The following is a 15721-nucleotide window of genomic DNA, read 5'->3' as shown; positions in this document are numbered from 1 at the left end:
ATTTAGGAAACTTTAATTCACAGAGAAATGTAAGTTTCATATACCATGTAAGAGTAACACAGCCAATCTAGGTGTTTTTTTGTATGTGGTCTTACAATTGTCATGATTTTATAAAGGTAAACAAAGAACCTGGGCTATTTGGCTGGAATATGGAAACATGGGAGCCCTCTATTTACTGAGTCATAAACTAATCGTGTAAAGGTTGAGTTAATATGACAAGGTCAAATGTCAAGGTAAAATGGCCACACACTACTTCACTTCAACTGACAGGGTGAAATGACCACACACTACTTTACTTTAATCTGACAGGGTGAAATAGCCACACACAGTGTGGAGAAGTGTGGCTCAATGGTTGGAGCGGCAGACCCTGATGCAGAGTTCTGGCCCGGGACCAGAGTTTAATCCCCCGCCTCGGCGGGTCTTGGATTCAATTTCCTCAGAACTGATAATTCTCGCCTCGTGCCTATTCTAATCATGGGTCCCACGCTGCAACCCTGGGCAATAGCTTGCTTAATCTCCACAACGGCCCCAGCAGCGCTGGGATGCCTGGCTTCACCATGGGGGTGCCCAGGAGTGGACATTTCACAGGGAAAGGCCAGGAAGGGTTCCACAGCGGTATGAGTAAAAGCGCCAGGATACCCCCGTTGGGGGTGGCAGTGCGCTATACAAGTACATACACATTTACATTTACACTACTATACTTTAATCTGACAGGGTTAAATGGTCACACACTACTACACTTTAATCTGGCAGGGTTAAATGGCCACATTCTACTTCACTTTAATCTGACAGGGTGTAATGATCACACACTACTTCACTTTAATCTGACCTGGTGAAATGGCCACACACTACTTCACTGTAATCTGACAGGGTGAAATGTCCACATTCTACTTCACATTTTTTTGTGCTTAGATTGTGAGACCTATTTTACCGAGAGCTGATTGCAAACCCCCAAGGAGGTGGCATGCCCCAGCCATTCTGCTTGTCATCTTACTGAAGATTCATGGGAGAAAGACAACCAGCCAAATAAGGGGATTTTACAGGGTTCGCTGACGCATGGACGTTAGCCCCACAGAATTGATGGCATTGGCACTCACCAGACATTAGGCTTCAAATCCCAGCAAGCCGGAGTATGCGTTAAAAGCATAGTTTTGGCGCCCAATGTGCAAAAAGGAAGGGTGGTTAGAAATGGGTTAAAATCTTGCTTTGATCGGAATATAAATATGTTTATAATCACCAGCAATTGGTCATTTCGAGTGTACCTGTCTGTAAGGTGTCACATCACACCCCACTTAAGGCGCCCGCCATCAGAAATATGCTGATTGTAAGACTGGGTGTTGCTTGACAGTGCTACCAATAGTGGAATCTCACTGGGCTGTCGCAGCTGCTTTTTCCAGTCATTAATAACGTTAACCAGTTTGCCAGCTGCCCTCTGCTGATTAAGTTCGTTAGTGCCCTGGCACTTTCTGTTTATGTTCTTCTCTGCGCCTTTCAGTCCTTAACCCTACTCCTTATTTGTCCCTTCTCCTAGGATACTTTCCATCATCACTGGCGAGAGGGAAACCTGTCTTCAAGTGCCCGCTGTGAAGTGTGCAAAAAGACATGCGGTTCCTCTGAAGTATTGTCTGGCATGAGATGTGAGTGGTGTGGCATCCTGGTATGTACAAATCCCTGGCCTTAGTTTTATGTATTGTGCAAGCTTCGAGTACGTACTCTTGTTATTGGTATTCTCCCACCGTTCAATTCTGTGGTAGGAAAACGTTTTTTCTGTATTTCAGATATCAGACCTTTTCCACTGCAGGGAGATTCTGCTGATATAGATTGAGGGCCCGATTCACAGAACTAACTTAAGGCAAAATCCTAAATGTACTTCTTTTGGTATTCACAGAAGGCATTTAGTAGTAGTAAAGTTAGGACTTTTTCTTAAGTCTGTCCTATGTTTGTCTTAAGTCTGTCTTAAGTCTGTCTTAAATCAAACTTAAGACAAAATCCTAACTTTACTACTACTAAATGCCTTCTGTGAATACCAAAAGTAGTAAGTTTAGGATTTTGTCTTAAGTTAGTTCTGTGAATCGAGCCCACAGATTTTAATGATTTTATTCTGCAAGGAAAAACAGCATTCTCTGATGTGTAATAATAAACTGATGACCCTAAAACACACTTTATGCATATTGGCTATATTGTTGTGCGGTGCTGGGCAAATTCTATGTGGGGGTTTGTAAATGAACGCATTCTAGCATGAAACATGACAAAATCAGTAATTAATTGACATTCTGATAACTCTTGTTCTAATAGTGGACAGGATCTCCAAAAATATTGTTCATTTGCTCACCCATGTAACTGCATTCCAAGAATAGCCTGCAGGAAATTACAAGAATGTTGTAAAGTCGCAAGCGCCACTAAAATGTGAATGCCCAAAAAAAGTTCAATTTAAATTCACCACAACAGCACTTTTCTCTGTCCTGCTCCAAATATTTGTGCACTTGTAGTTGCTTGCCTCAAGTCATACTAATCTGTAAAGAAATGGATATTTGTTGGTATTCTGCCAGTGTACATATAGAGAAAAGCATTTGTATCAGTCTGTTCTTTGTATTAGAGCAAATCTCAATCCATAAAGAATTTGTTCAGTACACAATTGTGGGTGACCATTAATAATTTTGTATATTTTGTATTTTTAGGCTTCACATGTTTACTATCCGTGCACCTCGCAAACCTACGCATTGTTTGGTTACCAACTTTTCGTTCTGAGGATTCAGGCTTTATGTAACAAAACCACACATGATCTCATCACAGTGGTGCCAAGAATCTTGACATTAGCTTCATTCGGCCTAGCGGCAGGCCATGCTAGAACCTGAGATTTACAGGACCCAGCTATGGACTGTAGAGCATAAAAGTGGATAAGAAAGAAAATCAGCTAGACCTCTGTTTAGCAAAAAGTTAGTTGATGCTTCATGTGTGTGTCCACCAACATGTGCTGCAACTGGTACATAAGGGTGGGAGGTCACAAGACCAGCAACACTTTAACTCACTACTTCCTGCCCTACACTGTTTCTTCTCTGGATGCCACACCCTGAGTTTCACCTGCCTCCTTAGTGAACGGGTGTCATATTGACATCCCTGTGTGTTTTAAGGAATTATCTATTGCTTGCAATGTTAGGAGTTGGCCGACTGGTCTACTGGCTCTCCTTACTGACCCGTTCTTTTGCTTCCTTTATCGTCTCCTGATCAATTTTTACAAAATGTTGAACCACCAAGGAGTTTAATCACAACCATGCTCTGCAGGACAGTGCAGTTATGGAACAAATAAACATGGTCATTATCGGCTCTCACAGCCCCCTCGGTGTGCCTATTCCTAGGCCCCCCCATAGTTGCCTGGTGGCCTCCCACGTTTATTGTTATTCCCCCTGCATGAGTTTGTGATGTGTCACTACTGTGCTTGTGGCCCCACCTGGTGTAAACTTTACCTAGCCCAGAGAGCATGCACATTTCACATTTTCCATTTTCTTCTTCATTTGAAAAACTGTTTTTCATGTATATAAGTACCTGCCCTGACACTGTCTGAAAATCTGGGTTTGTTTGGGACATTCTCCAAACTATTTGCAGACTTTCTCCAGACTTTTTTAGCACTAACTTTTTGTTGCATATAGGTGTCCAAAAGAATTAGGGTTGCTTGTGAAATAGTTGATCCTTCGTCACAAGTATAGCTTAGTGAGATTCAGGGGTGTGAATCTCAATTTTTGCACCTAAAAAAGCAGTTGGCGGCAGTGTGAGATGACCATAGTTCAGGATGGACTGTTTCCAAGAGGAACAGCGTCCGTACTGAGTTGAATGAGGCAGACCTCTGTCTAGAGTGGTGCAGTTGGTGAAAAACGATGGGTTGGAATGTTTCCCAGAGTCATTAGTTACAAGCATTCATTTCCTCGCATTTTTTGTTTGATAGCCAGTGTTATGCCTGGAAACATGAGACTGATGCAGCTTTCCAAAAAATAGTAGATTTGCACTCATCAAAGGAGCGCTTCTATGTATGCAGAAATACTATTTTGCTGGTAAACCAGTCACGCTATATATTTAAGTTTAAACTCCCAAAAATTAACAAGTTAGAAGATCTTAGTGAAATGAAAACAACAACAAAAAATGAAACCGACTTCGCAGACCTGACTCAGGGCCCCCAGACCCAAATACCAAGCAAAGAATGCATTTTAGCACTGTCACACCCGAAACATCACCCAGAAGGTGCCCCCTGCCCGTCCCACCTGGGCCTGGTAGTTCTCTCTGGGAAAGCATGACAACTCTCACAAATAACATAAGGGCCCAGAGTCACTGCCCTGAGATCACTTATTTTAAATGTATTTTCACTGCACACTCTTTGTCTCTGTGATGAGAAGCCTTGATGGTAGATTTAAACAATTGGTGCATATAGGCATGGCTCCATGCTTTTAGTCCTCGCCTTTTACAGATCATTTTATCAAGTGACTGATGGGCAGATGCACTAAGCCCCAGTTGCAAATAGAGGTGGGCATGCCAGCAAATCAATAGGGCAAGTCGAGCCCAGGGTCTGACTTGGCCCTAACAGTATGTACACGAGCCAAATAAAAATGTTTGGCATGTGTATTATGCAACAAACAATAGGATGCAGTCTTTTCAAAATTCTAAAAGTGTATTTCTTTAACACGCAGAAGCGTTTCACCTTAGTACATCAGATTATATCACTTCATAGACATTTATTAAGAGTGATAGATGTTAAAAGCATGAACTTGAAAACAGTAATAGCTCGCCTCCCAACGGCAATGCCGTTAGTGAACTAAGAGGGAAGTCAGTAGTGTGGCCTAAATTCTTAACGTAGATGGAACAACATTATAGTCTGTGAAATCAAACAAGCCAGGTATGTGTACAAGGCGCAACCTGAACTCAGGTATTTAAAGTGCTCTCCTATATGAGGATAAAGAAATTGGGGGATCTGTGAAATAAAATGTTTGCATTGGAACAAACAATTTAGACAATCAGGGAAGCCGGTATTGATTCCAGGTCATCTGGTTTCAGATTTTGAAATTCAGCCATAAGATGTATTTCTCGTTCTCTTTCCTATTTCCTGTTTTACTTTAAAGGACACTGATTCGTCTTTTGTTTTGTTTGCACGACGAAAACTGACACAGACTTAGCAGACCTGACTTGGGCATCAAGATTCATCAAGGGAATGCAGAGTTAAAAGGGGGGTGTCCCAAAACAGATTTTGACCCCAGTGCATTTCAGATAGACGTTTTTCGGCAGACGAAGCACAAAAATGTCAGAATGGATTTACATAAAAATTGACTGGAATGCAGAATATAGTATGCAGATTATCCTTCTTTATGTGGCAACCAAATTGGTTTGGTAGTTGGTAAGTTATAAGGCAAATAACCTTAGTGATATCTGTTGTGTCATATGTAGCAATACTATTAAAAGTAGCAAGGAAGCCCAAAAAAAGAAACTAGACTGCATATGTAAAGTTTCAGATTTAATACATGAACAACTGAAAAACCAATTTCTTGTCACATGCCAATGGAAACCAATAAACAAATGTATAACAAATAGAATACATCTTAATCAACATAAGTTTTTTTTTAATGCTCTCTGGGTCACAAAATAAAACTGTGCTCAACAAAGCCAAACAAAAACCATGTTCCTTATACACTCCTGTGCAACAAAATGGAGAAGTGACCTAGTAGTGATCAACACAAACTACTATATTGAGGACATGATAATTGGCCAGTAGGGAAAAAAAAAATAATCTCAGTTTTCTTAACAATAACAATGATTGGCTTTCATTCATTTTGGGTTTCATATTCTGCGCTACTAAAAGTAGGAAAGAAGTCCAAAAATTAAACTAGACTGTATATGTAAAGTTTCAAAATTACTACAGGAACAACTAAAAGAGACACTTATGGTCACATAATTATGGAAACCAATCAACAAACACATAACATATACAATAGATAAAAAGAAGGCAATCACATATTAATTCTGACTCTGTAGTTATAGTTAGGATTCCCAGAGATAGGGATTCTTTGGATGTTTTCTCCCCTATAACTTTCCAAATATTTGTCGATTCACCACAAAAGTTTTCAGACCTATAGCATTTTCTGCCTTTTGTGATGAATGACATTTTTGTGCTGACTTAATGGGGTGCAGAGATAAAAGGGGGGTCCAACAACGCGTTTTTACACCAGTGCATTTGATGGATTTAATTAAATTTGTCAGGATTATAGATTATGGTGGACAGATGATCCTTTTTGGGTACTGCAGGTAAGTAGGGTAAGTATTTTTTTAAGTTATAAGGCATTTAAACTTAGGATATCAGTGACTGCTGTACTTTTGCAGGATTTCATGAAATTTCATAAAACTCCTGTGGTTGGTAGGGTTTTTCTTTTTTCTCTACCTATTACCACATTAGTAAAGTGGTAATAGGTATGGAAAAATTATTACACGCAGAGCTACTTAGAAAGTACTGCAGTTCTTAAAAAAGAAATATCTTAACAATTCTAGTGTAATACAGTGCATTTGCAATTTTTAATATATTTAATTCTGTAAAAAAAGTGTACAGAGTACTGTGGAACCACGTAAAAATTACCAGACAAATACTGCACAACTTAAAAAAAATTATTTAAAAAATAAACATTTCCTAAAAAATACCATACTAGGTACTAATGCAGTAGTCCGAATATAAATACATTTCCCTACTTTTCACCCCCATACTACTTACCCATATCTGAAGCCCTAATGCAGAACTCGGTCAAAGTGTACTAAAAACAATATGGCTGCCTTATCATTTTCTAAAAACAGCCATTACCCAATTATATATATTGGCTTGTCGTCGCCATGTATAAAGGTTTACCTTAAAGTTATTGCAGTATACCGTGGCCCAAAATATAAGGGCTTGCTGTCTTATTGTAATGCAGTACCCTTGCGTCTCGCATGGTGTTGCATGGGCAACGTAATCCTTCAGTCAATTTACAAAGCAACGCAAGGCTACCATGCGTGCCCTACGTTCGTTGGTAAATCTGGAGAAACACAAGGCAGCGCACTTCACTGTTTTGCGTTACTCTGCACACCATAATCTGCACATATGCACTACTCTATTCTACGGTATTCCAGTATGAGCCACTCCAGTGTACACCATTCCACTGTATGCCACTCCACTCCACTGCGCGCCACTCCACTGTACTCTGTTCCACGTTACATCACTCCACTCTGTGCCCCTCCACTGTATGAGACTCCACTCACCTTCACTCTATCCTATTCCACTATAGGCAACTTCACACTACGCCACTCCACTGTGCGCCACTCTACTGGACTCTACTCAATTATACGCTATTCTACTCTCTGCCATTCTACTGTAAGCCACCCCACTCTACACTATTCTACTGTATGCTACTCCACTCTTCAACACTTTACTGTACGTATTCCACTGTACACCACCTCACTCTCTGCCACTCCAGTACATCAAAAGTCACTTTGCTCCTTGTTACTTTGTTTCATGATATACAAATATGTACGATTGGCACTATTTGCTGCACTTTATTTGCTTAATATGTATTTTTAACTAGGCTGTTTTTACTATGTTCAATGTTTTTCCTGGGGGCAGTTACAATTCGTACCTGATACCCTTGCTACTATGAGGTGACTGCTGGGGAATTTGTGTTTACTATGTGGCGGCAGACGAAGGCAGCAAACAAGTGGTGAGTTAGACCACGATGGTCCTTGCGCGTCCCTCCTGCAGTGTTTTGACACCGACCATTTTGGAGGTTGGAGTGGGAATGGACCAAGGGAGAGTTAGCAGTCTAGTTGGAAGACCGGCACCATTTATTTTAACGTGTCGTTGCATGGCCCGAGTAGGATCAAAAGCCACTTTGCCCCTTGTTACTTTGTTCCACGATATAGAAATATGTCGGAATGACACTGTTTGCTGAACTTTATTAGCTCATTATGTATTTTAACCAGGCTGTTTTTACTGTATTCAATGTTTTTACTGGAGACAGTTTTAATTTGTACCTGATACTCTTTCTCCTATCGGGAGACTACTGGGGTATTTTTGTTCACTAGGTGGCGGTAGTGGCAGACGAGGGAAGCAGACCAGTGGTGAGTAAGACCAATGTGGTCCTTGCTAGTCCCTACAGCAGTGTTTCGATGCCCACCATTTTGAAGGTGGGTGGACCCAGAGAGAGTTAGCAGTCTAGTTCGAAGACCGGCACCATCTATTTAGATGTGGGCGCTGTGCATCCAAGCAGCGCGCGCACTGCCGGTATGCCGAAGGCAAGCCCGTCTGCACTAGTCGGCACCCAACCATCAGCAGTATCCAGGACCCCTGCCAATTTTAATAGAGGTGAGCTGCCTATTTTAAAGTGTAGTCGAGAGGCCTTACTAGCTATGGCCCCTAAAACTCAGAATATGGCTATCTACAGCTGGCCCATTTTCTTGTGTTAATTGCTAGTGGACTTTCCGTAATGTTGAGGAAGCAATCAAGTCAGGGAGGAACCCCCAGGACTTTAGAAGACCAGCAAGGTATTTGCCAACCTCCAATTCTGACTCCAGAACTACAGAGCTGGATATTGAGCTTCAGCTTGATGGCCTGAATTTTAAATGTCTGTAATTTCACTCCGTTTCTCTTCCAAACACTGCATGAAATATGGGATTCCATTAATAGCGCCAATCCAGGCCTGGTATTTATTACTGAGACGTGGATAAATAAACATTAACTGCCAGACTTAACGTTAGCAATGCCTGCTTATTACAAAATTCTAAAGCAGGATCGAGAGGGTGGACAAGGTGGAGGCATAGCACGTATTCATAAAGATTTACATCAATGTATGGAAGTGCACAAGACCCCCATAGGGAATTGTAAGATTTTATCCTTTAAGCTTTCACGAAATATTTCAGTCATACTAGGTGGGGCCATCCTTTATGGGGCTTCAGGCTATAATTCTCAGATGGCAACTAATTTATTTGCCCTGTTGTCCCCATTGATGTTAAAATATAATCTAGTGGTATGAATCTTTATTTTGGCACAAAAACCAATAAAGAGCAGATTAAGTACACAATACATATAAAAAACAAAAAAAACCAATTAAAACATTGATACAAAAACTACATTTTAAAGAACAGTCGAACTGAACTTGACATAGTGCTGTACATTCTTCTGTTCATAAAAACTATAAAGCCAATCAAGACACAGAACATTACATACAAAAGCGAGTTAATAAAATAAAAAAACAGTATCAACTAAAAAGTCGATTGAAAGGAAGCAGCTCTGGGTAAAACTTAGACTATTAACTTGAAACATTGTTCTGTCTAAGCCTCCACATGCACTTTAAAAATAGAGGAACAGGGAACACAATACATTGACTGGTATCACTTCTTAAAATTCTAGATGCAGTCCTTAGATTCCTAGTTCCCAGATTATAACAAACTGGTAAAACCCACTTATTTCTAATACCTTAGTACTTTGGGCAGAAAAAAGAGATATGCTCAACTGTTTCAGCCACCTGCGGACAGAACGGGCAGAACCCGTTGCTATCGCTAGTGTGACAATTCCATTTAGCAGTGAAAGTGTGAATAGGCTAAATCCCCAAGCAGAATTTAATATATAAAGACTTGGCATGCAGAGGTTCAATCTCACCCAGATATGCTTCAGAGTAATATTCTGCTTTAGACTCTAGGAAGGAATCAATAGGAGAGCCAGGCCTGAGAGATTCAGAAGGTTAAGTTGACAATATATAATGGCAATAGGCACCTTTTAGCTCTGTTCTAGAAACCAAACCAGCATCTGTAGGGAAAAACCACAAATTCTTGAACCCAATCTGACCCAGCTTATCTTTCATTGTCTGAAGCCATGCAATCTTACAGGTCCCGGGCTGCCCCAGTACATCCTCTAGGGCCATACGAAAAGGCATGAGCACTGGAGTTTCCCAAAGTCTTTGCCAATACAGAAGCGGTCTTAACCCAGCTATATCTTTAATGCGTCTAAGGCCATAATCAAGGAGAAGGGAGAAAAGCGGGGTACTAACAGGTAGACTGCAAATATTCCTCGCAAAACGATTTTCTATAACTTCTAGGGACCTAGAGTCTTGAAAGCCCCAAAGTTACCCCCACCATAGGGGGTAGCTCCCATATCCTGACATTTATAGATTTCTAGGGCTGGGGTCATCGGGCAAAAAAGGGAGCAACAATGTGCCCTCAAAATACCCCCACAGTGCTGCTCTTGCTCGAGTCCAAGCACCGAATGTGAGATGACCAATCATATCCCTCTGTGAGCATAACCCCAAGATAATCGAGTACCTGGACTCTCTCCAGTGCCACACCATAGCGAGTCGGGTTTGCACGGGAAATAGCGCAGGGTTTGAAAACCATTTATTTTGCCTTGCCGCTTGCGGAATGACCCAAAACAGTCCAGAAAATTCTGGATTCCCATAGGGGATATAGATCACAGTTTGGTATCATCTGTAAACAGTGGGGCAGGATCTTGACCCCGCAAGACGAGGGACATCTCCTTTGCATTGCTCAAGCTGAGACACCAAATATTTGATATATAAGAGAAAAAGAGTAGGAGCTAGCACACACTCCTGCCTTACTCCCCGATTAAATGTGATGGGGTCTGTAAATTTGCTCTGTGGCATAATTAATCAAATGCAATCTAATGAAAACTCCAAAAGATACTCAGGGACCCCCATCTCCACCAATACCTTTCATAGTAGGTTTCAGGGGACTAAATCAAAAGCGTACCGAAGATCCACAAAAATAACATAAAGTTTACCACCTCCCAGGTGAACATGTTTCCAATGTAAGAATTGCAAGCGGAAGACCAGGTTGATAGTTCCTATGTCATCTCTAAAACCAGCCTGCAGAGGAGTTAGCACATTTGTGTTGGACACCCACGCACTTAGCCTATTCAAAATAATCTGACTAAACATTTTTTGTGAACTGTCGCGAAGGCTGATTAGTCTATAGTTGGAGGGTAGGGTTCTAGAGCCCTTTTTGTGAATTGGGATTATCTCCGCCACTGCCTAAGTAGGAGGCATAGGGGCACCATTCACTATAGCACTGAAGTACAGTGAACAATAGGGGCATCGTACATCTTATTAAGACTTAAAATGATCACCTGGCACTTTATGTAAATCTGGGGCTTTGGTGTGGTCCTGTCCAGGGCATTAGAGATCTCAATGCCCGAAATACTCTGGTCTATTTATGTTGTCGGCTCAGTAGAGTGTTCAGCCCTATAAGGTCAAGGCGGGAGTAAGTACTCACCACCATGGTGGCCTAAGTATTGAAGTTAGCCTCAGGCAATCCCTGTTCGACAGCACCAGAATATAACTGGAAGAAGTGCTCATCCCATGCAGCTGTGGTTATGTTACTGTATAGTGGGGAAAGAATATATCACTTCTTGCTGATCGGGGATTTTAATCTTCACTTTGAAGACAAAGAAGAACCCGTAGTTAGAGCGCTGGAAAATAAAATGCAGATCTTACAATTAAATTGTTGGATAAAGGACCCAACACATAAAGCAGGACACACCTTGGACCTGCTATTTTCTTATATCAGCTCGATCAAGACCTGTGATTGATTTTATCTACTATTCAGGCCACTTCTTAATCAACTTTTCATTTACACTATCAAGCGGCTTGCCTGCTAAATCTGTCTCTATCTCTACTCCTAGGAGAGCCCGGAGGAAGGTCAATTTAGAGCCCTTCACAAGCAGTTTTAGTCCACCAGGAAAAACGGACGATGCTCCCCTAGAAACATTCGTAGAAGATTTCAACCTAGCAGTTACCAATGCACTCTGTGTGTGCTGTGTCAAAAACAAGCAATTTATCTAGAACAACTCCAGCTGAAAAATGGTACTCTAAGAGCTTAGGACAGTAAAGAGGAATTGCAAAGCCTTAGAGCGCCGCTGGCGACTGTCAAAGGGCCTGGAGGACAGGTTAGCTCACAGAACTGCTTTGAAAGCCTATCACAAGATGCTTAAGCAAGCAAAGAAACAATATTTTGTACGGAGACTGGAGGAAAACAGTAGTTATTCAAGAGAGTTATTCACAATTGTGAAGGAATTGGCTCTCCCAGAATGTCTAAATAAAGCAATTGGTGCCTCAGCTCAGTGGTGTGCGGAATTGGCTATATTTATCAATGATAAAATAGAGAAGATCTATGCTGTCATCAAGGACCAATCCCCCTTTGTTGAAAACTCTGTTAGGAATCTCAGCCTTCATGATGAGGCCCTTTCAGGTAGCTTTTCCAATTTCAATCCATAATTGGTTGAAAAGGCCATACTAGAAGCGAAATCTGGGTCACCCTTTAACCATTGTCCTCATTTCTTTTTCTCTTGCCTGGCCTCTAAGCACTTTCTTAAGCCCCATCTTTAACCTCTCCTTAAATAGGGCTGAGTATTCTAACATGTTGAAGCACGCCCTGGTCCTGCCTCTGGCAAAGAGAGTGGGAATAGATGCTTCCACTTTGTCAAATTACTGCCTGATTTCATAATGACCATAGATGTCCAAAGTTCTAGAACTGCTGGTCATTGAAGAGCAAACTCATTATTTAGAAAGCAATAACCTGCTGGACCCAACCCAAACGGGTGTTAGAGCAAGAAATAGCACTCTGTTTACAGTCCTGGACAGCATCAGATCAGAGTTCGACCAGGGTAAGGCTGCAGTTCTGCTCCTGTTGGATCCGTCTGCAGCCTTCTATATGGTTTCCCCCAGCTTACTAATGCAGAGACTACATGAATTTGGCATACATTCGAAAGCCTTGCAGTGATTCGGATCTTCCTTAAATAACAGATATCGGTCTCAGTCCAGCTGGCTCGCTTTAGGTCCAACCCTCAGTAGTCCAAATGTTGGGTCCCACAGGGTTCCTCACCGAGCCCCACCCTGTTCAATATCTGTGGCCTCCCCAGCAGATATTGTAAGGGCTTGGGGTTTTGAGATCCTCTCCTATGCTAATGGTATTCAGCTTATCTCCATAGGCGGAAGACTATGTGAGACACAGAACAATCTTATCGGCTGCCTTTTGGAAGTTTCTACATGGATGAAGTCTCCCTGTTTGAAGCTTAACAGTGAGAAAACAGAGATACTACTGCTTGGTGGAGCTTGTAAAAAATGGAATGCCTCCTGGTGGCCATCATTTCTCAGCCCTGTCCCAAAATCAAAGAGGGCACCCAAGAACCTCTGCTTTCTAATAGATGACAATCTATCCATTCAAGACCAGGTAATTGCAACCTGTGGTAAATGCTTTGGTTTTCTCTGCTTGCTGTGCAAACATTTCCTGTAGATTCCAGTATAATGGCGCAGGACAGTCACTCAAGCATTAATTATGAGTAGGCTGGACTACGAGAATGCTCTCTACCTAGGAATGGGCGACTATTTATTCACCTTTCTGCAATCCATTCAGAATGCAGCAGCTACACTTATTTGTAATAGTGTGTGAAGCAGCTCTACTTCCACCTGCTTGAACTCACTCCATTAGCTGTACGTACACAATAGAACAAATTCAAGCTTCAATGTCATGTACAAAGGGCACTATACGGCACTAGGCCAGCACCATTATGCGACTGAGTGGTCTTTTACAAGCCTTCATGGGCAATTCAACTAGCAAACTTAGCTGTTGTGAAGCTCAAGTGCATCAAAAAGGCAGAATGGGTGGTCACTCCTTCAAACCATTTAACAGCCACCGATTGGAATTATCAGCCTCTTGATCTTTGTCTCACACCAGAACTTTTTACTTTTCGTAAGAGACTGAAAACGTGTCTGTTTACTCTATAGTGGTTATCTGAGCAAGGTGTCATGTTAGCCTTTGATCCAGTACTGAGATATCCCTTCGGGGATGATTGTGATACTTTACAAATACAGTAAATAAATATGTTTCCTCTCTATGCTACTTCATTCTGTGCTATTCCATTGGATGCCACTCCAGTGTACACCACTCCAGTGTATGCTATTTCACTCTACCCCACTCGACTGTATACCACTCCAGGATATTCCACTCCACGGTACGCTCGTACATTATACGGTGTTACACTCTACGCTACTACACTGTACAACACTCTACTCTGTGCCACTCCACTGTTTAGCATTCCAGGCTACGCTACTCCACAGTATGCCACTCCACTGTACTCTACTCCAAAATACGCTATTCCACTTTACACCACTCCACACTATTCCACTGTATACTATTACACTCTACGACACTCCAGTGTGTGCTATTCTACTGTGTGCCACTACAGTGTACGCTACTCCATTCTATGCCACTCCAGTATACTCTCCTCCACTATATAAAACTCTACTTTACAAAACTCTACTCCACTCTATGCCACTCTGCTAGACTCTACTCCACTCTATCCCTGTACACTCTACTGTTCACATTTGTACTCAACTCTGTGCTGGTATACTCTACTGTAAAACCCTCTACTCACTGTACGACAGTTTCCAACACTGTACGGCACAGTACTCCACTCTACTGTAAAAGAGACTACTCCAGTTTATAATAGTCTACTCAACTCAACGCTACGCCTCTTTAATGAACGCCACTCTACGCTAATCCACTATACCCTTCTCCACCCTACGCCTTTCCACTGTGCACCTATCAACTCTACGGTATTCCAATCTATGCCACTCCACTCTTCTAGACTCCACTGTCCGGTATTCCACTGTATGCTACTCCACTCTATGCCAATACAATGTGCGCCACTCCACTGTATGACTCTCTCCTCCACTCTATATTACTACACTTTATGGCTCTCCATGACACTCTACTCCACTCTATCCCCATACACTCCCCCGTCCAACTCTATACTTCACTCTTTGCCCATACAATCGATTGTACAATACTCTATTCCACTATATGACACTTTCTATACTCTGACACAGCACTCCACTCTCCTCTACGAGACCACACTCCAATTTTTAAGTTTACATGACTCTAAGCCAGAGGTCTTCAAACTTTTTGATACCGAGACCCCCCTGTCAACATTTTGAGGCGTAAGGACCCCCTCCTGACAAAAATGTCTAAACCGGTTGACTAAATTGCGTGGGATGAAAATGTAAATGAGGTTATGTGATGCCGCGTATTTTGGGATAGCATTGCTTTATTATTTTGATATTTGTTACACAAAGTAACGCTGAGGAAAGATTTCACCCAATCAGTACCCATTTATAACCAAAATACAGCAATTATCATCAGAAAGATTTCAAGTCAACCTTTGTGAAGGGCCTTCCACTCTGCAGCAATACGTGCTGCCACATTAGAAGCTCACCTGGCCCTGACCGGAAGAAGCAGGGGTCCCTTAAAACCCTGGCGGTTTTGTGTAGAGTTAAGCCGTTTACACATGCAGCTTTCCTCTCACCCCCTCCCTTCCATCCCTCTCTCCTCTCCTAACCCCGGATCCCTCTCTCACTTTGCAGGTCATTTTCTTTCACCCCTTTTTACAACTTCTGAACTCTCCCCAGTCAACCTCTCACTTCACCTTTAATCACCTCTTGCCATTCTGTCCTTTCACTGCCCTCATCTCTAACAGTCTCTCACATTTATCTCATGGCCTCTCTGGCCCTGTCACCTCCCGTGCCCCTCAGCACTTCTCATTCACCTCGTCTCTTCATTCAAATTTTTGTCTATTTGTATCTTACACCTCTCCAGTCCCCCCATTCCTCTTTCACATCTCCCCTTTGTTCTAACAGAAGCCCTCACCTTTGGATCACAC

At 42.0% G+C, this 15721-nt stretch overlaps 1 protein-coding gene across 2 annotated transcripts in view; it reads left to right on the top strand.

Annotated features, from left to right (window-relative positions):
* The window catches only part of DGKQ (diacylglycerol kinase theta), a 1093519-nt gene that overhangs the window by 644688 nt on the left and 433110 nt on the right, over positions 1-15721 (top strand). For both annotated transcript variants that reach the window (XM_085636612.1, XM_085636613.1), the window contains exon 5: positions 1532-1657. In XM_085636612.1, coding sequence (XP_085492738.1) covers positions 1532-1657 — 126 coding nt within the window. The remainder of the gene's footprint in view (positions 1-1531; positions 1658-15721) is intronic.

This window comes from Triturus cristatus, chromosome 2_1, assembly GCF_964204655.1.
Source record: "Triturus cristatus chromosome 2_1, aTriCri1.1, whole genome shotgun sequence".
NCBI classification, from domain to species: domain Eukaryota; kingdom Metazoa; phylum Chordata; class Amphibia; order Caudata; family Salamandridae; genus Triturus; species Triturus cristatus.
Note: the sequence above shows the minus strand (reverse complement) of the source record. Positions and strands in the feature narration are given on the sequence as shown.